At 54.0% G+C, this 21031-nt stretch overlaps 1 protein-coding gene across 3 annotated transcripts in view; it reads right to left on the bottom strand.

Annotated features, from left to right (window-relative positions):
• Window positions 1-21031, bottom strand: part of LOC134983726 (zinc finger protein 605-like) — a 52043-nt gene that overhangs the window by 24285 nt on the left and 6727 nt on the right. For 2 of the 3 annotated variants that reach the window (XM_063949372.1, XM_063949373.1), the window contains exons 2-5: window positions 16861-16918; window positions 14109-14276; window positions 6697-6775; window positions 6481-6578 (exon numbers count right to left, since the gene is read on the bottom strand). In XM_063949372.1, coding sequence (XP_063805442.1) covers window positions 6481-6578; window positions 6697-6775; window positions 14109-14276; window positions 16861-16918 — 403 coding nt within the window. Of the gene's footprint in view, window positions 1-6480; window positions 6579-6696; window positions 6776-14108; window positions 14277-16860; window positions 16919-21031 lie in introns of those variants that run through there. The other variant, XM_063949374.1, reaches the window with a different exon arrangement.

The raw sequence follows: 21031 nt of genomic DNA, 5'->3' as shown, positions 1-21031 counted from the left end.
GTGTTTGCCCCTGACCAAGTAGCAGCTCGGCAGAGTTGTAATGCCGAGACCCCCCGGGCAGCCGCCCAGGATGAGCCCACTTTCCTTGTGGAATGGGCCTTGACAGATTTAGGTTGTGGCAAGCCTGCCACAGAATGTGCAAGTTGAATTGTGCTACAAATCCAACGAGCAATCGTCTGCTTAGAAGCAGGAGCACCCATCTTGTTGGGTGCATACAATATAAACAGTGAGTCAGACTTTCTGACTCCCGCCGTTCTTGAAATATATATATTTTCAATGCCCTGACAACGTCCAGCAACTTGGAATCCTCCAAATCGTTAGTAGCCGCAGGCACCACAATAGGCTGGTTCAGGTGAAACGCTGACACCACCTTAGGCAGAAAATGAGGACGCGTCCGCAGTTCTGCCCTGTCCGTATGGAAAATCAGATATGGGCTCTTATATGATAAAGCCGCCAATTCTGATACTCTCCTGGCTGAAGCCAGGGCCAGTAGCATGGTTACTTTCCATGTAAGATACTTCAACTCCACCGATTTGAGCGGCTCAAACCAATGGGATTTGAGAAAATCCAAGACTACATTAAGATCCCACGGTGCCACTGGGGGCACAACCGGGGGCTGTATATGTAGTACTCCTTTTACAAAAGTCTGGACTTCAGGAACTGAAGCCAATTCTTTCTGGAAGAAAATCGACAGGGCCGAAATTTGAACCTTAATGGACCCCAATTTGAGGCCCATAGACAATCCTGTTTGCAGGAAATGTAGGAATCGACCCAGTTGAAATTCCTCCGTGGGGGCCTTCCTGGCCTCACACCACGCAACATATTTTCTCCAAATGCGGTGATAATGTTGTGCAGTCACCTCCTTCCTGGCTTTTACCAGTGTAGGAATGACCTCTTCCGGAATGCCTTTTTCCCTTAGAATTCGGCGTTCAACCGCCATGCCGTCAAACGCAGCCGCGGTAAGTCTTGGAATAGACACGGTCCCTGCTGAAGCAGGTCCCGTCTTAGAGGTAGAGGCCACGGATCCTCCGTGAGCATCTCTTGAAGTTCCGGGTACCAAGTTCTTCTTGGCCAATCCGGAGCCACTAGTATCGTTCTTACTCCCTTTTGCCGTATAATTCTCAGTACTTTTGGTATGAGAGGCAGAGGAGGGAACACATACACTGACTGGAACACCCACGGTGTTACCAGAGCGTCCACAGCTATTGCCTGAGGGTCTCTTGACCTGGCGCAATACCTGTCCAGTTTTTTGTTGAGGCGGGACGCCATCATATCCACCATTGGTTTTTCCCAACGGTTCACAATCATGTGGAAGACTTCTGGATGAAGTCCCCACTCTCCCGGGTGTAGATCGTGTCTGCTGAGGAAGTCTGCTTCCCAGTTGTCCACTCCCGGAATGAATACTGCTGACAGTGCTATCACATGATCTTCCGCCCAGCGAAGAATCCTTGCAGCTTCTGCCATTGCTGTCCTGCTTCTTGTGCTGCCCTGTCTGTTTACGTGGGCGACTGCCGTGATGTTGTCCGACTGGATCAACACCGGCTGACCCTGAAGCAGGGGTTTTGCCAGACTTAGAGCATTGTAAATCGCTCTTAGCTCCAGTATATTTATGTGAAGAGACATCTCCAGGCTTGACCATACTCCCTGGAAGTTTCTTCCCTGTGTGACCGCTCCCCAGCCTCTCAGACTGGCATCCGTGGTCACCAGGACCCAGTCCTGTATGCCGAATCTGCGGCCCTCTAACAGATGAGCACTCTGCAACCACCACAGAAGAGACACCCTTGTCCGTGGCGATAAGGTTATCCGCTGATGCATCTGCAGATGTGATCCGGACCATTTGTCCAGCAGATCCCACTGAAAAGTTCGTGCGTGGAATCTGCCGAATGGAATCGCTTCGTAATAAGCCACCATCTTTCCCAGGACTCTTGTGCATTGATGCACAGACACTTTCCCTGGTTTTAGGAGGTTCCTGACAAGTTCGGATAACTCCCTGGCTTTCTCCTCCGGAAGAAACACCTTTTTCTGAACCGTGTCCAGAATCATTCCCAGGAACAGCAGACGTGTCGTCGGGGTCAACTGAGATTTTGGAAAATTCAGAATCCACCCGTGTTGTTGCAGCACTAGTCGGGTTAGTGCTACTCCGTCCTCCAGCTGTTCTCTGGACCTTGCCCTTATCAGGAGATCGTCCAAGTAAGGGATAATTAATACGCCTCTTCTTCGCAGAAGAATCATCATTTCGGCCATTACCTTGGTAAAGACCCGAGGTGCCGTGGACAATCCAAACGGCAGCGTCTGAAACTGATAATGACAGTTTTGCACCACGAACCTGAGGTACCCTTGATGTGAAGGGCAAATTGGGACATGCAGGTAAGCATCCTTTATGTCCTGGGACACCATAAAGTCCCCTTCTTCCAGATTCGCTATCACTGCTCTGAGTGACTCCATCTTGAACTTGAATTTTTGTATGTACAGGTTCAAAGATTTCAGATTTAGAATAGGTCTTACCGAGCCGTCCGGCTTCGGTACCACAAATAGCGTGGAGTAATACCCCTTTCCCTGTTGTAGGAGGGGTACCTTGACTATCACCTGCTGAGAAAACAGCTTGTGAATGGCTTCCAATACCGTCGCCCTGTCTGAGGGAGACGTTGGCAAAGCAGACTTTAGGAACCTGCGAGGGGGAGACTTCTCGAATTCCAACCTGTAACCCTGAGATACTACCTGCAGGATCCAGGGGTCCACCTGTGAGCAAGCCCACTGTGCGCTGAAATTCTTGAGTCGACCCCCCACCGCTCCTGAGTCCGCTTGTAAGGCCCCAGCGTCATGCTGAGGGCTTTGCAGAACCCTGAGAGGGCTTCTGTTCCTGGGCAGGGGCTGCTTGCTGCCCTCTCTTACCCCTTCCTCTGCCCCGAGGCAGATATGACTGTCCTTTTGTCCGCTTGTTCTTATAGGACCGAAAGGACTGCGGCTGAAAAGACGGTGTCTTTTTCTGTTGGGAGGGGGTCTGAGGTAAAAAGGTGGATTTTCCGGCAGTTGCCGTGGCCACCAGATCCGATAGACCGACGCCAAATAATTCCTCCCCTTTATACGGCAATACTTCCATATGTCGTTTGGAATCCGCATCACCTGACCACTGTCGCGTCCATAAACTTCTTCTGGCAGATATGGACATCGCATTTACTCTCGATGCCAGAGTGCAAATATCTCTCTGAGCATCTCGCATATAAAGGAAAGCATCCTTTAATTGCTCTATAGTCAATAAAATACTGTCCCTATCCAGGGTATCAATATTTTCAGTCAGGGAATCCAACCAGACGACCCCAGCACTGCACATCCAGGCTGAGGCGATGGCTGGTCGCAGTATAACACCAGTATGTGTGTATATACTTTTTAGGGTAGTTTCCAGTCTCCTATCAGCTGGATCCCTGAGGGCGGCCGTATCAGGAGACGGTAACGCCACTTGTTTTGATAAGCGTGTGAGCGCCTTATCCACCCTAGGGGGTGTTTCCCAGCGCGCCCTAACCTCTGGCGGGAAAGGGTATAATGCTAATAACTTTTTTGAAATTAGCACTGTTCTATCTGGGTTAACCCACGCTTCATCACATACATCATTTAATTCCTCTGATTCAGGAAAAACTACAGGTAGTTTTTTCACCCCCCACATAATACCCCTTTTTGTGGTACTTGCAGTATCAGAGATATGTAAAGCCTCCTTCATTGCCGTGATCATATAACGTGTGGCCCTACTTGAAAATACGTTTGTTTCATCACCGTCGACACTAGATTCAGTGTCTGTGTCTGGGTCTGTGTCGACCGACTGAGGTAAAGGGCGCTTTACAGCCCCTGACGGTGTCTGAGACGCCTAGGCAGGTACTAACTGGTTTGCCGGCCGTCTCATGTCGTCAACTGATTTTTGTAATGTGCTGACATTATCACGTAATTCCATAAACAAAGCCATCCATTCCGGTGTCGACTCCCTGGGGGGTGACATCACCATTATCGGCAATTGCTCTGCCTCCACACCAACATCGTCCTCATACATGTCGACACACACGTACCGACACACAGCAGACACACAGGGAATGCTCTTATCGAAGACAGGACCCCACTAGCCCTTTGGGGAGACAGAGGGAGAGTTTGCCAGCACACACCCAAGCGCTATAATATATATGGGAACAACCTTATATAAGTGTTGTATCCTTATAGCAGCTTAAATATATTAATATCGCCAAAAAAAGTGCCCCCCCTCTCTGTTTTACCCTGTTTCTGTAGTGCAGTGCAGGGGAGAGTCCTGGGAGCCTTCCTCACAGCGGAGCTGAGCAGGAAAATGGCGCTGTGTGCTGAGGAGAATAAGCCCCGCATCCTATTTCGGCGGGCTTTTCTCCCGGAGTTTTAGATATCTGGCATGGGTTAAATACATACATATAGCCTCAATGGCTATATGTGATGTATTCTTTTGCCATAAAGGTATTAAATATTGCTGCCAAGAGCGCCCCCAGCAGCGCCCTGCACCCTCCGTGACCGATTGGTGTGAAGTGTGTGACAACAATGGCGCACAGCTGCAGTGCTGTGCGCTACCTTCATGAAGACTGAAGAGCCTTCTGCCGCCTGTTTCCGGACCTTCAATCTTCAGCATCTGTAAGGGGGGTCGGCGGCGCGGCTCCGGGACGAACCCCAGGGTGAGACCTGTGTTCCGACTCCCTCTGGAGCTAATGGTGTCCAGTAGCCTAAGAATCCAATCCATCCTGCACGCAGGTGAGTTGAAATTCTCTCCCCTAAGTCCCTCGATGCAGTGAGCCTGTTGCCAGCAGGACTCACTGAACATAAAAAACCTAAAAACTTTTTCTAAGCAGCTCCTTAAGAGAGCCACCTAGATTGCACCCTGCTCGGACGGGCACAAAAACCTAACTGAGGCTTGGAGGAGGGTCATAGGGGGAGGAGCCAGTGCACACCACCTAATCCTAAAGCTTTATTTTTGTGCCCTGTCTCCTGCGGAGCCGCTATCCCCCATGGTCCTGACGGAGTCCCCAGCATCCACTTAGGACGTTAGAGAAATATATATATATAAATATATAAAACAATGCGCAGTCTGAGACCGGATGTATATATCAGAATACTCGTACAATATATTCTGGTAGAGGTACACTTGTTCTTAACTAACGCTGTCTTATTATTGACGTGTAGAATACTTCAGTGTTTGTAAAATCATGGTGCAGATTTACACAGGAGACCTTGCCCTGCAGTACTGGAGACCAGCCGCAGCTACTCAGAGAAGATGGCGCCCAGCGTCTCAGTCAGGGAGTGAGGTAGAGTGTGAGGCAGCTCCAGGGCAGGAACACCAGCAGTAGATGGCGCCTGGAGCTGGGGGGAGGGGCTACAGGTCAGCGTCTTATCCCCTATGCTGGTCCTCACCACCGGGTACTACGGAGTCTTAGTAAAGTGGGCATTAGTACACCCGACCTATACTCCTATGCCCTGATGGCTATAGTGGGGTCCCTGCTCTGTTACAGTGTCCACGCCAGCATAGCAGTCCGTCTCCTTAGACTGCTACCGGAACGCGATTTAATGGTAGGTCCCGTCTGGGGGACCCTCTTACCTCCTCCCTTCAGCATCAGCCACGTCATCCAGGAGAGCGGTGGTGTGCCTAGGAACCGGAGAGCCTCCGCCACAAGTACCCGGGAACAGAGCCAGCTGTTGGGTAGGTGACCTGCTTCATGCAGGCACCAACTCTAATCTGAGCTCACAGTGCCTGGAGGCAGGGTTATAGAGGAGGCCCTGCAATGCATACTGGGACAGTCTAAAGCTTTAGCCTGTTGCTGCCTGTGGATCAAGATCCATCTCTACACCCTCAATGTATTCCCTGAGGAACACAGTGTACCCCGCAGCAGAAAAGGAGATTAGGATCCCCCTTTTACCTCAGCGCCAGCGGGCATCCCCAGCGGGCACCGCAGCTCGAGACCCGGTGACCGCCGCACCCTAATGCCGCCATTGTCACTGGGGAACTGCTAACCGGGACCCTGGTGTAGTACTAACCGCACAGCGTCTACTTCAGCATTTGTTAGGTGTGGAGGCATGCTGCCGGCGTGGGCTCTCACACTGGGGCATGAGAAACAGCGCCTCAGGAGCTCAGTGTCCTGTCAGCGGGGATACAAACCATAACGTTGGTTTGGTCCCCCCTACGACGCAGGAAGACTGGTGCCGACCAGCGCTGCCACAAAACAATAAACTAAAATACATTTTTGAAGAAAACTCTCTAGAGAGCAGAGGAATGCACCCGGCTCCAAGAGGGAAGGAGCCAGCACACCCTATTAATTTCTTAAAGTGCCAGGCTCCAATGGACCCGATCTATACCCCATGGTAATCTTCAATTCCCAGTATCCACTAGGACGTTAGATAAAAAAAAAAACCACTATAATAACAATTCCACACATCATATAGTGACAGTCACTTTGGTATATTGTGGAGACCCTAAATCCCACCTACCTGATCCTCCTGTGGGGTCCTGTGATTCTCCTCTGTACAATCCTGGGAATACAGAGGACGGGGACATCTCTCTGGGGTATCTCTGTTACTGGGCCTATCTGTAGGAGACACACAGTGACTGAGTACACTGTATATATGTGATTATCAGATGATGTGTGTATATAGGGGCCCCCATACCTGCTCTCCCCTGTACAATACATGACAGTCTCCTCTTACCCAGTGATGTGAGGGGCCGGTGATTCTCCATCATCACGTCCTTGTACAGACCCCTGTGTTCCTCTATATACTCCTCCTCCTGCATGGAGACATAGACAGTGACAACCTGACACCTTATAGGAACCTGACACACACAATGATACAGTCATCACCCAGACACATCCCCTGGTGTTACTGTATAATGTCCCATTCCCAGCAGTCACCTCTCCAGTCATCACCCAGACACGTCCCCCGGTGTTACTGTATAATGTCCCATTCCCAACAGTCACCTCTCCAGTCATCACCCGGACACATCCCCTGGTGTTACTGTATAATGTCCCATTCCCAGCAGTCACCTCTCCAGTCATCACCCAGACACATCCCCCGGTGTTACTGTATAATGTCCCATTCCCAGCAGTCACCTCTCCAGTCATCACCCAGACACATCCCCTGGTGTTACTATATAATGCCCCATTCCCAGCAGTCACCTCTCCAGTCATCACCCAGACACATCCCCTGGTGTTACTGTATAATGCCCCATTCCCAGCAGTCACCTCTCCAGTCATCACCCAGACACATCCCCTGGTGTTACTATATAATGCCCCATTCCCAGCAGTCACCTCTCCAGTCATCACCCAGACACGTCCCCTGGTGTTACTGTATAATGCCCCATTCCCAGCAGTCACCTCTCCAGTCATCACCCAGACACATCCCCTGGTGTTACTGTATAATGTCCCATTCCCAGCAGTCACCTCTCCAGTCATCACCCAGACACGTCCCACGGTGTTACTGTATAATGTCCCATTCCCAGCAGTCACCTCTCCAGTCATCACCCAGACACGTCCCCTGGAGTTACTGTATAATGCCCCATTCCCAGCAGTCACCTCTCCAGTCATCACCCAGACACGTCCCCTGGTGTTACTGTATAATGTCCCATTCCCAGCAGTCACCTCTCCAGTCATCACCCAGACACATCCCCCGGTGTTACTGTATAATGCCCCATTCCCTGCAGTCACCTCTCTAGTCATCACCCAGACACGTCCCCTGGAGTTACTGTATAATGCCCCATTCCCAGCAGTCACCTCTCCAGTCATCACCCAGACACATCCCCTGGTGTTACTGTATAATGTCCCATTCCCAGCAGTCACCTCCCCAGTCATCACCCAGACACATCCCCTGGTGTTACTATATAATGTCCCATTCCCAGCAGTCACCTCTCCAGTCATAACCCAGACACGTCCCCTGGTGTTACTGTATAATGCCCAATTCCCAGCAGTCACCTCTCCAGTCATCACCCAGACACGTCCCCTGGTGTTACTGTATAATGCCCCATTCCCAGCAGTCACCTCTCCAGTCATCACCCAGACACGTCCCCTGGTGTTACTGTATAATGTCCCATTCCCAGCAGTCACCTCTCCAGTCATCACCCAGACACATCCCCCGGTGTTACTGTATAATGCCCCATTCCCTGCAGTCACCTCTCTAGTCATCACCCAGACACGTCCCCTGGAGTTACTGTATAATGCCCCATTCCCAGCAGTCACCTCTCCAGTCATCACCCAGACACATCCCCTGGTGTTACTGTATAATGTCCCATTCCCAGCAGTCACCTCCCCAGTCATCACCCAGACACATCCCCTGGTGTTACTATATAATGTCCCATTCCCAGCAGTCACCTCTCCAGTCATCACCCAGACACGTCCCCTGGTGTTACTGTATAATGTCCCATTCCCAGCAGTCACCTCTCCAGTCATCACCCAGACACGTTCCCCGGTGTTACTGTATAATGTCCCATTCCCAGCAGTCACCTCTCCAGTCATCACCCAGACACATCCCCTGGTGTTACTGTATAATGCCCCATTCCCAGCAGTCACCTCTCCAGTCATCACCCAGACACGTCCCCCGGTGTTACTGTATAATGTCCCATTCCCAACAGTCACCTCTCCAGTCATCACCCAGACACATCCCCTGGTGTTACTGTATAATGTCCCATTCCCAGTAGTCACCTCTCCAGTCATCACCCAGACACATCCCCCGGTGTTACTGTATAATGCCCCATTCCCAGCAGTCACCTCTCCAGTCATCACCCAGACACATCACCTGGTGTTACTGTATAATGTCTAATACCCATCAGTCACCTCTCCAGTCATCACCCAGACACATCCCCTGGTGTTACTGTATAATGTCCCATTCCCAGCAGTCACCTCTCCAGTCATCACCCAGACACATCCCCTGGTGTTACTGTATAATGCCCCATTCCCAGCAATCACCTCTCCAGTCATCACCCAGACACATCCCCTGGTGTTACTGTATATTGTCCCATTCCCAGCAGTCACCTCTCCAGTCATCACCCAGACACATCCCCTGGTGTTACTGTATAATGTCCCATTCCCAGCAGTCACCTCTCCAGTCATCACCCAGACACATCCCCCGGTGTTACTGTACAATACCCCATTCCTGGCAGTCACCTCTCCAGTCATCACCCAGACACGTCCCCTGGTGTTACTGTATAATGCCCCATTCCCAGCAGTCACCTCTCCAGTCATCACCCAGACACGTCCCCTGGTGTTACTGTATAATGTCCCATTCCCAGCAGTCACCTCTCCAGTCATCACCCAGACACATCCCCCGGTGTTACTGTATAATGCCCCATTCCCTGCAGTCACCTCTCTAGTCATCACCCAGACACGTCCCCTGGAGTTACTGTATAATGCCCCATTCCCAGCAGTCACCTCTCCAGTCATCACCCAGACACATCCCCTGGTGTTACTGTATAATGTCCCATTCCCAGCAGTCACCTCCCCAGTCATCACCCAGACACATCCCCTGGTGTTACTATATAATGTCCCATTCCCAGCAGTCACCTCTCCAGTCATCACCCAGACACGTCCCCTGGTGTTACTGTATAATGTCCCATTCCCAGCAGTCACCTCTCCAGTCATCACCCAGACACGTTCCCCGGTGTTACTGTATAATGTCCCATTCCCAGCAGTCACCTCTCCAGTCATCACCCAGACACATCCCCTGGTGTTACTGTATAATGCCCCATTCCCAGCAGTCACCTCTCCAGTCATCACCCAGACACGTCCCCCGGTGTTACTGTATAATGTCCCATTCCCAACAGTCACCTCTCCAGTCATCACCCAGACACATCCCCTGGTGTTACTGTATAATGTCCCATTCCCAGTAGTCACCTCTCCAGTCATCACCCAGACACATCCCCCGGTGTTACTGTATAATGCCCCATTCCCAGCAGTCACCTCTCCAGTCATCACCCAGACACATCACCTGGTGTTACTGTATAATGTCTAATACCCATCAGTCACCTCTCCAGTCATCACCCAGACACATCCCCTGGTGTTACTGTATAATGTCCCATTCCCAGCAGTCACCTCTCCAGTCATCACCCAGACACATCCCCTGGTGTTACTGTATAATGCCCCATTCCCAGCAATCACCTCTCCAGTCATCACCCAGACACATCCCCTGGTGTTACTGTATATTGTCCCATTCCCAGCAGTCACCTCTCCAGTCATCACCCAGACACATCCCCTGGTGTTACTGTATAATGTCCCATTCCCAGCAGTCACCTCTCCAGTCATCACCCAGACACATCCCCCGGTGTTACTGTACAATACCCCATTCCTGGCAGTCACCTCTCCAGTCATCACCCAGACACGTCCCCTGGTGTTACTGTATAATGCCCCATTCCCAGCAGTCACCTCTCCAGTCATCACCCAGACACGTCCCCTGGTGTTACTGTATAATGTCCCATTCCCAGCAGTCACCTCTCCAGTCATCACCCAGACACATCCCCAGGTGTTACTGTATAATGTCCCATTCCCAGCAGTCACCTCTCCAGTCATCACCCAGACACATCCCCTGGTGTTACTGTATAATGTACCATTCCCAGCAGTCACCTCTCCTGTCATCACCCAGACACGTCCCCCGGTGTTACTGTATAATGCCCCATTCCCAGCAGTCACCTCTCCAGTCATCACCCAGACACGTCCCTTGGTGTTACTGTATAATGCCCCATTCCCAGCAGTCACCCTTCCAGTCATCACCCAGACACATCCCTTGGTGTTACTGTATAAGGCCCCATTCCCAGCAGTCACCTCTCCAGTCATCACCCAGACACATCCCCTGGTGTTACTGTATAAGGCCCCATTCCCAGCAGTCACCTCTCCAGTCATCACCCAGACACGTCCCCTGGTATTACTGTATAATGCCTCATTCCCAGCAGTCACCTCTCCAGTCATCACCCAGACACATCCCCTGGTGTTACTGTATAATGTCCCATTCCCAGCAGTCACCTCTCCAGTCATCACACAGACACATCCCCCAGTGTTACTGTATAATGCCCCATTCCCAGCAGTCACCTCTTCAGTCATCACCCAGACACATCCCCCGGTGTTACTATATAATGTCCCATTCCCAGCAGTCACCTCTCCAGTCATCACCCAGACACGTCCCCTGGTGTTACTGTATAATGTCCCATTCCCAGCAGTCACCTCTCCAGTCATCACCCAGACACGTCCCCTGGTGTTACTGTATAATGTCCTATTCCCAGCAGTCACCTCTCCAGTCATCACCCAGACACATCCCCTGGTGTTACTGTATCGTGTCCCATTCCCAGCAGTCACCTCTCCAGTCATCACCCAGACACGTCCCCTGGTGTTACTGTATAATGCCCCATTCCAAGCAGTCACCTCTACAGCCATCACCCAGACACATCCCCTGGTGTTACTGTATAATGTCCCATTCCCAGCAGTCACCTCTCCAGTCATCACCCAGGCACATCCCCTGGTGTTACTGTATAATGCCCCACTCCCAGCAGTCACCTCTCCAGTCATCACCCAGACACATCCCCTGGTGTTACTGTATAATGCCCCATTCCCAGCAGTCACCTCTCCAGTCATCACCCAGACACATCCCCTGGTGTTACTGTATAATGCCCCACTCCCAGCAGTCACCTCTCCAGTCATCACCCAGACACATCCCCTGGTGTTACTGTATAATTCTCCATTCCCAGCAGTCACCTCTCCAGTCATCGACCAAACACACCACCTAGTGTTACTGTATAATGTCCCATTCCCAGCAGTCACCTCTCCAGTCATCACCCAGACACATCTCCTGGTGTTACTGTATAATGTCCCATTCCCAGCAGTCACCTCTCCAGTCATCACCCAGACACATCCCCTGGTGTTACTGTATAATATCCCATTCCCAGCAGTCACCTCTCCAGTCATCACCCAGACACATCCCCTGGTGTTACTGTATAATGTCTCATTCCCAGCAGTCACCTCTCCAGTCATCACCCAGACACATCCCCCGGTGTTACTGTATAATGCCCCATTCCCAGCAGTCACCTCTCCAGTCATCACCCAGACACATCCCCCGGTGTTACTGTATAATGCCCCATTCCCAGCAGTCACCTCTCCAGTCATCACCCAGACACATCCCCCGGTGTTACTGTATAATGCCCCATTCCCAGCAGTCACCTCTCCAGCCATCACCCAGACACACCCCCTGGTGTTACTGTATAATGCCCCATACCCAGCAGTCACCTCTCCAGTCATCACCCAGACACGTCCCCCGGTGTTACTGTATAATACTCCATTCCCAGCAGTCACCTCTCCAGTCATCACCCAGACACGTCCCCTGGTGTTACTGTATAATGTCCCATTCCCGGCAGTCTCCTCTCCAGTCATCACCCAGACACATTCCCTTGTGTTACTGTATAATGCCCCATTCCCAGCAGTCACCTCTCCAGTCATCACCCAGACACGTCCCCTGGTGTTACTATATAATGCCTTATTCCCGGCAGTCACCTCTCCAGTCATCACCCAGACACGTCCCCTGGTGTTACTGTATAATGTCCCATTTCCAGCAGTCACCTCTCCAGTCATCACCCAGACACGTCCCCTGGTGTTAATGTATAATGTCCCATTCCCAGCAGTCACATCACGAGTCGTCACCCAGACACGTCCCCTGGTGTTACTGTATAATGTCCCATTCCCAGCAGTCACCTCTCCAGTCATCACCCAGACACGTCCCCTGGTGTTACTATATAATGCCTTATTCACGGCAGTCACCTCTCCAGTCATCACCCAGACACATCCCCTGGTGTTACTGTATAATGCCCCATTCCCAGCAGTCACCTCTCCAGTCATCACCCAGACACATCCCCTGGTGTTACTGTATAATGCCCCATTCCCAGCAGTCACCTCTCCAGTCATCACCCAGACACGTCCCCTGGTGTTACTGTATAATGTCCCATTCCCAGCAGTCACCTCTCCAGTCATCACCCAGACAGGTCCCCTGGTGTTACTGTATAATGTCCCATTTCCAGCAGTCACCTCTCCAGTCAGCACCCAGACACGTCCCCTGGTGTTACTGTATAATGTCCCATTCCCAGCAGTCACCTCTCCAGTCATCACCCAGACACATCTCCTGGTGTTTCTGTATAATGTCCCATTCCCAGCAGTCACCTCTCCAGTCATCACCCAGACACATCCCCTGGTGTTACTGTATAATGCCCCATTCCCAGCAGTCACCTCTGCAGTCATCACCCAGACACATCCCCTGGTGTTACTGTATAATGTCCCATTCCCAGCATTCACCCCTCCAGTCATCACTCCAGTCATCACCCAGACACATCCCCTGGTGTTAGTGTATAATGTCCCATTCCCAGCAGTCACCTCTCCAGTCATCACCCAGACACGTCCCCTGGTGTTACTGTATAATGTCCCATTCCCAGCAGTCACCTCTCCAGTCATCACCCCCCAGACACGTCCCCTGGTGTTACTGTATAATGCCCCATTCCCAGCAGTCACCTCTCCAGTCATCACCCAGATACATCCCCTGGTGTTACTGAATAATGTCCCATTCCCAGAAGTCACCTCTCCAGTCATCACCCAGACACATCCCCTGGTGTTACTGTATAATGTCCCATTCCCAGCAGTCACCTCTCCAGTCATCACCCAGACACATTCCCTGGTGTTACTGTATAATGTCCCATTCCCAGCAGTCACCTCTTCAGTCATCACCCAGACACGTCTCCCGGTGTTACTGTATAATGCCCCATTCCCAGCAGTCACCTCTCCAGTCATCACCCAGACACGTCCCCCGGTGTTACTGTATAATGCCCTATTCCCAGCAGTCACCTCTCCAGTCATCATCCAGACACATCCCCCGGAGTTACTGTATAATGTCCCATTCCCAGCAGTCACCTCTCCAGTCATCACCCAGACACATCCCCCGGAGTTACTGTATAATGTCCCATTCCCAGCAGTCACCTCTCCAGTCATCACCCAGACACATCCCCTGGTGTTACTGTATAATACCCCATTCCCAGCAGTCACCTCTCCAGTCATCACCCAGACACATTCCCTGGTGTTACTGTATAATGTCCCATTCCCAGCAGTCACCTCTCCAGTCAGCAGCTGAAGGATCTTCTGGTCATCGTCTCTCTCATGTATCAGTGAGTGAGGTGGAGGCACCGTGATGGGGTTCTGGGTCCTGCTCAGTCCTCCAGACACACGGGAATGGCTGCTGGGTGTCTCACACTCACCAGATGTCTTCACTACTGTGTTACCCTGCGAAATGGAGGAGACATCAACATCACTGTAAATACTGCCAAATCCCCTCACCTCCCCAGTCATGTCCCTATATTATTATTATAGATATAAGTGACTTCACTGTGATGCTCCCAGACCCAGTCACGTCCCTGTATTATTACTATAGACATGTCAGGAATCTGCATTCTCTGTTGCATCACTACTGTGGAACTACAGGTTCCAGCAGTTAAGTTCTGTTCCAGTTTTCAGTCTACTGCAGCCTGGAGTACACAGTGCTTCAGCTAACCCACAGCTGATCTGAACACACAATCCAACGGGGTGTGTCCTCACAGAGATGCAACATCCAATCATCACAGACCAAGGGGTATAAACTCTCGTCGCCTTGGACAACACGTCACATTCTGTGAACAGGCGTCTCCTGTTTGCAGTCATCTGTCTGCAGAGATACCCCTGTGTATTGGACCTGTGGAACTACAGGTCCCAGCAGTTCCAGGTTCCAGTCTCCAATCCTTTGTTTCCAGCAGTCTTCTATTTCTGGCATCTCCAAGTTGCTTCCCTGTTCCAGTGTTCCTGTGGAACTACAAACTCCAGCCACAATCCACCAGCAGTAAGAGACTCTCCTCAGGTGTTTTATCATTATCTACCTGTGCACTCATTATCAGTTACCATCTGTGCATCTCAGCAGTTACCATCTATTGGCTTAGAGACCGTCTCCTGCTTAAGCCCGTTCGGCTATCTGGACTTGTGCTTCATAGAGACTGTACATTTATCAGAGTTCTGTTTGTTTCAATCATAGTTGCCAGTGACTTTTGAATATTTATTTCCTGTTATTTCTGGTTTTGCATTCCACTGCACCTGTTATTCAATTGCTTCGTGATCCCTGTGACATAATAAATATCAGCGCCTATGCGCAGGACTATTCTTCAGTCTCCTCGTGTATTACATCACACCAACACTGACCAACTAGCGCCCACGCCGGGGACAGACAAAATCAGAATCCTGACAAGACATAAGTAATGTCACTGTGGCACTCCCAGATCCCCCTCACCTCCCCAGTCATATCCCTGTATTATTACTATAGATATAAGTGATGTCACTGTGACACTCCCAGACCCCCTCACCTCCCCAGTCATATCCCTGTATTATTACTATAGATATAAGTGATGTCACTGTGACACTCCCAGATCCCCTCACCTCCCCCGTCATGTCTCTGTATTACTATAGATATAAGTGACGTCAAAGTGACGCTCTTAGATCCCCTCACCTTCCCAGTCACGTCCCTTTATTATTACTATAGATAAAAGTGATGTCACTGTGACACTCCCAGATCCCCTCACCTCCCCCGTCATGTCTCTGTATTATTACTATAGATATAAGTGACGTCAAAGTGACGCTCTTAGATCCCCTCACCTTCCCAGTCACGTCCCTTTATTATTACTATAGATAAAAGTGATGTCACTGTAACACTCCCAGATCCCGTCACCTCTCCAGTCATGTCCCTGTATTATTACTATAGATATGTGATGTCACTGTGACACTCCCAGATCCCCTCACCTCCCCAGTCATGTCCCTGTATTATTACTATAGATATGTGATGTCACTGACACTCCTAGATCCCCTCACCTCCCCAGTCATGTCCCTGTATTATTACTATAGATATAAGTGATGTCACTGTGACACTCCCAGATCCCCTCACCTCCCCAGTCATGTCCCTGTATTATTACTATAGATATAAGTGATGTCACAGTGACACTCCCAGATCCTCTCACCTCCCAGTCATGCCCCTGTATTATTACTATAGATATAAGTGATGTCACTGTGACACTCCCAGATCCCCTCACCTCCCCAGTCATGTCCCTGTATTATTACTATAGATATAAGTGATGTCACTGTGACACTCCCAGATCCCCTCACCTCCCCAGTCATGTCACTATATTATTACTATAGAAATAAGTGATGTCACTGTGACACTCCCAGATCCCCTCACCTCCCCAGTCATGTCCCTGTATTATTACTATAGATATGTGATATCACTGTGATGCTCCCAGATCCCCTCACCTCCCCAGTTATGTCCCTGTATTATTACTATAGATATAAGTGATGTCACTATGACACTCCCAGATCCCCTCACCTCCCCTGTCATGTCCATGTATTATTAGTATAGATATAAGTGATGTCACTATGACACTCCCAGATCCCCTCACCTCCCCAGTCATGTCCCTGTATTATTACTATAGATATAAGTGATGTCACAGTGACACTTCCAGATCCCCTCACCTCCCCAGTCATGTCCCTGTATTATTACTATAGATATAAGTGATGTCACTGTGACACTCCCAGATCCCCTCACCTCCCCAGTCATGTCCCTATATTACTACTATAGCTATAAGTGATGTCACTATGACATTCCCAGATCCCCTCACCTCCCCAGTCATATCCCTGTATTATTACTATAGCTATAAGTGATGTCACTGTGACGCTCCCAGATCCCCTCACCTCCCCAGTCATGTCCCTGTATTATTACTATAGATATAAGTGATGTCACTGTGACATTCCTAGATCCCCTCTTAACTTATATCTATGGAAATTACACACCCCTCACCCGGCAAAAGATAAGACACACGTCATTTCCTTGGTAGGACACAAAAGACACAGCCCTCCTGGAAGGAGACAGAAAAGTCACTTCGAAGACATCGGCATGAGATGGGAGGGGCGTATGAGAGGCAGACAGGGGGCAGCAAGGGAGGGGAGTATGGGGGGCAGGCAGGGGGTATGAGAGGCAGGGGCTGCTGGGTTTATGGGTGGCAGGGGGCAGCAGGGGAGGGGGTATGGGATGCAGGAAGGGGTGAGGGCTATGAGACGCAGGCAGGGGGTTGCAGGGGAGGGAGGAATGGGAGACAGGAGGCAGCAGAGGGGGAATGGGAGGCATGGTGTAGCAGGGGAGAGGGGTATGGGAAGTTGGGTCAGCAGAAGAGAGAGGTATAGGGGGCAAAGCAGGGGGCAGCGGAGGGGGGGAATGGGTGGCAGGGGGCAGCAGAGGAGGGGGGTATGGGCGGCTGGGGTAGCAGGGGAGGGGGTATGAGAGGCAGGGGACAGCAGGGGAGGAGGGTATGAGAGGCAGGGGAGGGGGGTATAAGAGGCAGGGGACAGCAGGGGAGGAGGGTATGAGAGGCAGGGGAGGGGGGTATGAGAGGCAGGGGCAGCAGGGGAGGGGGGTATGAGTGGCAGGGGACAGCAGGGGAGGGGGGTATGACAGGCAGGGGGCAGCAGGGGAGGGAGGGAATGGGTGGCAGGGGGCAGCAGAGGAGGGGGGTATGGGCGGCTGGGGTAGCAGGGGAGGGGGTATGAGAGACAGGGGACAGCAGGGGAGGAGGGTATGAGAGGCAGTGGAGGGGGGTATGAGAGGCAGGGGCAGCAGGGGAGGGGGGTATGAGTGGCAGGGGACAGCAGGGGAGGGGGGTATGACAGGCAGGGGGCAGCAGGGGAGGGGGGGAATGGGTGGCAGGGGGCAGCAGAGGAGGGGGGTATGGGAGGCTGGGGTAGCAGGGGAGGGGGTATGAGAGGCAGGGGACAGCAGGGGAGGAGGGTATGAGAGGCAGGGGAGGGGGGTATGAGAGGCAGGGGCAGCAGGGGAGGGGGGTATGAGAGGCAGGGGGCAGCAGGGGAGGGGAGTATGGGAGGCAGGGGGCAACAGGGGAGGAGGGTATGAGGCAGGGGAGGGGGGTATGAGAGGCAGGGGCAGCAGGGGAGGGGGGTATGAGAGGCAGGGGCAGCAGGGAAGGAGGGTACGAGAGGCAGGGGAGGGGGGTATGAGAGGCAGGGGCAGCAGGGGAGGGGGGTATGAGAGGCAGGGGCTGCATGGGAACGGGGTATGAGAGGTAGTGGGCAGCAGGGGAGGGGGGGTATGAGAGGCACGGGGCAGCAGGGGAGGGGGGTATGAGAGGCACGGGGCAGTAGGGGAGGAGGGTATGAGAGGCAGGGGAGGAGGGTATGAGAGGCAGGGGCAGCAGGGGAGGGGGGTATGAGAGGCAGGGGCAGCAGGGGAGGGGGGTATGAGAGGCAGGGGAGGGGGATATGAGAGGCAGGGGGCAGCAGGAGAGGGGGGTATGAGAGGTAGGGGGAAGCAGGGGAGGGGGGGTATGAGAGGTAGGAGGCAGCAGGGGAGGGGGGTATGAGAGGTAGGGGGCAGCAGGGGAGGGGGGTATGAGAGGCAGGGGGCAGCAGGGGAGGGGGCTATGGGAGGCAGGGGAGGGGGGTATGAGAGGCAGGGGGCAGCAGGGGAGGGGGCTATGGGAGGCAGGGGGCCGCAGGCGAGGGGGCTATGGGAGGCAGGGGGCAGCAGGGGAGGGGGGTATGAGAGGTAGGGGGCAGCAGGGGAGGGGGGGTATGAGAGGTAGGGGGCAGCAGGGGAGGGGGGGTATGAGAGGTAGGGGGCAGCAGGGGAGGGGGGGTATGAGAGGTAGGGGGCAGCAGGGGAGGGGGGTATGAGAGGCAGGGGGCAGCAGGGGAGGGGGCTATGGGAGGCAGGGGAGGGGGGTATGAGAGGCAGGGGGCAGCAGGGGAGGGGGGTATGAGAGGCACGGGGCAGCAGGGGAGGGGGTTATGAGAGGCAGGGGGCAGCAGGGGAGGGGGGTATGAGAGGTAGGGGGCAGCAGGGGATGGGGGTATGACAGGCAGGGGGCAGCAGGAGAGAAGGGTATGAGAGGAAGGGGAGGGGGGTATGAGAGGCAGGGGGCAGCAGGGGAGGGGGCTATGGGAGGCAGGGGGCAGCAGGGGAGGGGGCTATGGGAGGCAGGGGGCAGCAGGGGAGGGGTGTATGGGAGGCAGGGGGCAGCAGGGGAGGAGGGTATGAGAGGCAGGGGAGGGGGGTATGAGAGGCAGGGGCAGTAGGGAAGGGGGGTATGAGAGGTAGGGGGCAGCAGGGGAGGGGGGTATGAGAGGCAGGGGAGGGGGGTATGACAGGCAGGTGGCAGCAGGGGAGGGGGGTATGAGAGGCAGGGGGCAGCAGTGGTGGGGGGTATGACAGGCAGGGGGCAGCAGGGGAGGGGGGTATGAGAGGTAGGGGGCAGCAGGGGAGGGGGGTATGAGAGGCAGGGGAGGGGGGTATGACAGGCAGGTGGCAGCAGGGGAGGGGGGTATGACAGGCAGGGGACAGCAGGGGGGTATGAGAGGTAGGGGGCAGCAGGGGAGGGGGTATGAGAGGCAGGGGAGGGGGGTATGAGAGGCAGGGGCAGCAGGGGAGGGGGGTATGAGAGGCAGGGGAGGGGGGTATGAGAGGCAGGGGCAGCAGGGGAGGGGGTATGACAGGCAGGTGGCAGCAGGGGAGGGGGGTATGAGAGGCAGGTGGCAGCAGGGGAGGGGGGTATGAGAGGCAGGGGCAGCAGGGGCGGGGGTATGAGAGGCAGGTGGCAGCAGGGGAGGGGGGTATGAGAGGCAGGGGCAGCAGGGGAGGGGGGTATGAGAGGCAGGGGCAGCAGGGGAGGAGGGTATGAGAGGCAGGGGAGGGGGGTATGAGAGGCAGGGGCAGCAGGGGAGGGGGGTATGAGAGGCAGGGGCAGCAGGGGAGGGGGGTATGATAGGTAGGGGGCAGCAGGGGAGGGGGGGTATGAGAGGCACGGGGCAGCAGGGGAGGGGGTGTATGAGGCACGGGGCAGTAGGGGAGGGGGGTATGAGAGGCAGGGGGCAGCAGGGGAGGGGGGTATGGGAGGCAGGGGGCAGCAGGGGAGGGGGGTATGGGAGGCAGGGGAAGGGGGTATGAGAGGCAGGGGCAGCAGGGGAGGGGGGTATGGGAGGCAGGGGAAGGGGGTATGAGAGGCAGGGGCAGCAGGGGAGGGGGTATGAGAGGCAGGGGCAGCAGGGGAGGGGGTATGAGAGGCAGGGGGCAGCAGGGGAGGGGGGTATGAGAGGCAGGGGGCAGCAGGGGAGGGGGCTATGAGAGGCAGAGGGCAGCAGGGGAGGGGGGTATGAAAGGTAGGGGGCAGCAGGGGAGGGGGCTATGGGAGGCAGAGGGCAGCAGGGGAGGGGGGTATGAAAGGTAGGGGGCAGCAGGGGAGGGGGGTATGAGAGGCAGGGGGCAGCAGGGGAGGGGGCTATGGGAGGCAGGGGGCAGCAGGGGAGGGGGGTATGAGAGGCAGGGGACAGCAGGGGAGGGGGGTATGAGAGGCACGGGGCAGCAGGGGAGGGCGGTATGAGAGGTAGGGGGCAGTAGGGGATGGGGGTATGACAGGCAGGGGGCAGCAGGGGAGGAAGGTATGAGAGGCAGGGGAGGGGGGTATGAGAGGCAGGGGGCAGCAGGGGAGGGGGCTATGGGAGGCAGGGGGCAGCAGGGGAGGGGTGTATGGGAGGCAGGGGGCAGCAGGGGAGGAGGGCATGAGAGGCAGGGGAGGGGGTTATGAGAGGCAGGGGCAGCAGGGGAGGGGGGTATGAGAGGTAGGGAGCAGCAGGGGAGGGGGTATGAGAGGAAGGGGAGGGGGGTATGACAGGCAGGTGGCAGCAGGGGAGGGGGGTATGTGAGGCAGGGGGCAGCAGGGGTGTGGGGTATGACAGGCAGGGGGCAGCAGGGGAGGGGGGTATGAGAGGTAGGGGGCAGCAGGGGAAAGGGGTATGAGAGGCAGGGGAGGGGGGTATGAGAGGCAGGGGCAGCAGGGGAGGGGGGTATGAGAGGCAGGGGAGGGGGGTATGAGAGGTAGGAGGCAGGGTGGGGGGTATGAGAGGCAGGGGGCAGCAGGGGATGAGGGTATGAGAGGCAGGGGGCAGCAGGGGAGGGGGGTATG

The sequence above is a fragment of the Pseudophryne corroboree genome (genome assembly GCF_028390025.1).
Source record: "Pseudophryne corroboree isolate aPseCor3 chromosome 3 unlocalized genomic scaffold, aPseCor3.hap2 SUPER_3_unloc_22, whole genome shotgun sequence".
Classification (NCBI taxonomy): Eukaryota; Metazoa; Chordata; class Amphibia; order Anura; family Myobatrachidae; genus Pseudophryne; species Pseudophryne corroboree.
Note: the sequence above shows the minus strand (reverse complement) of the source record. Positions and strands in the feature narration are given on the sequence as shown.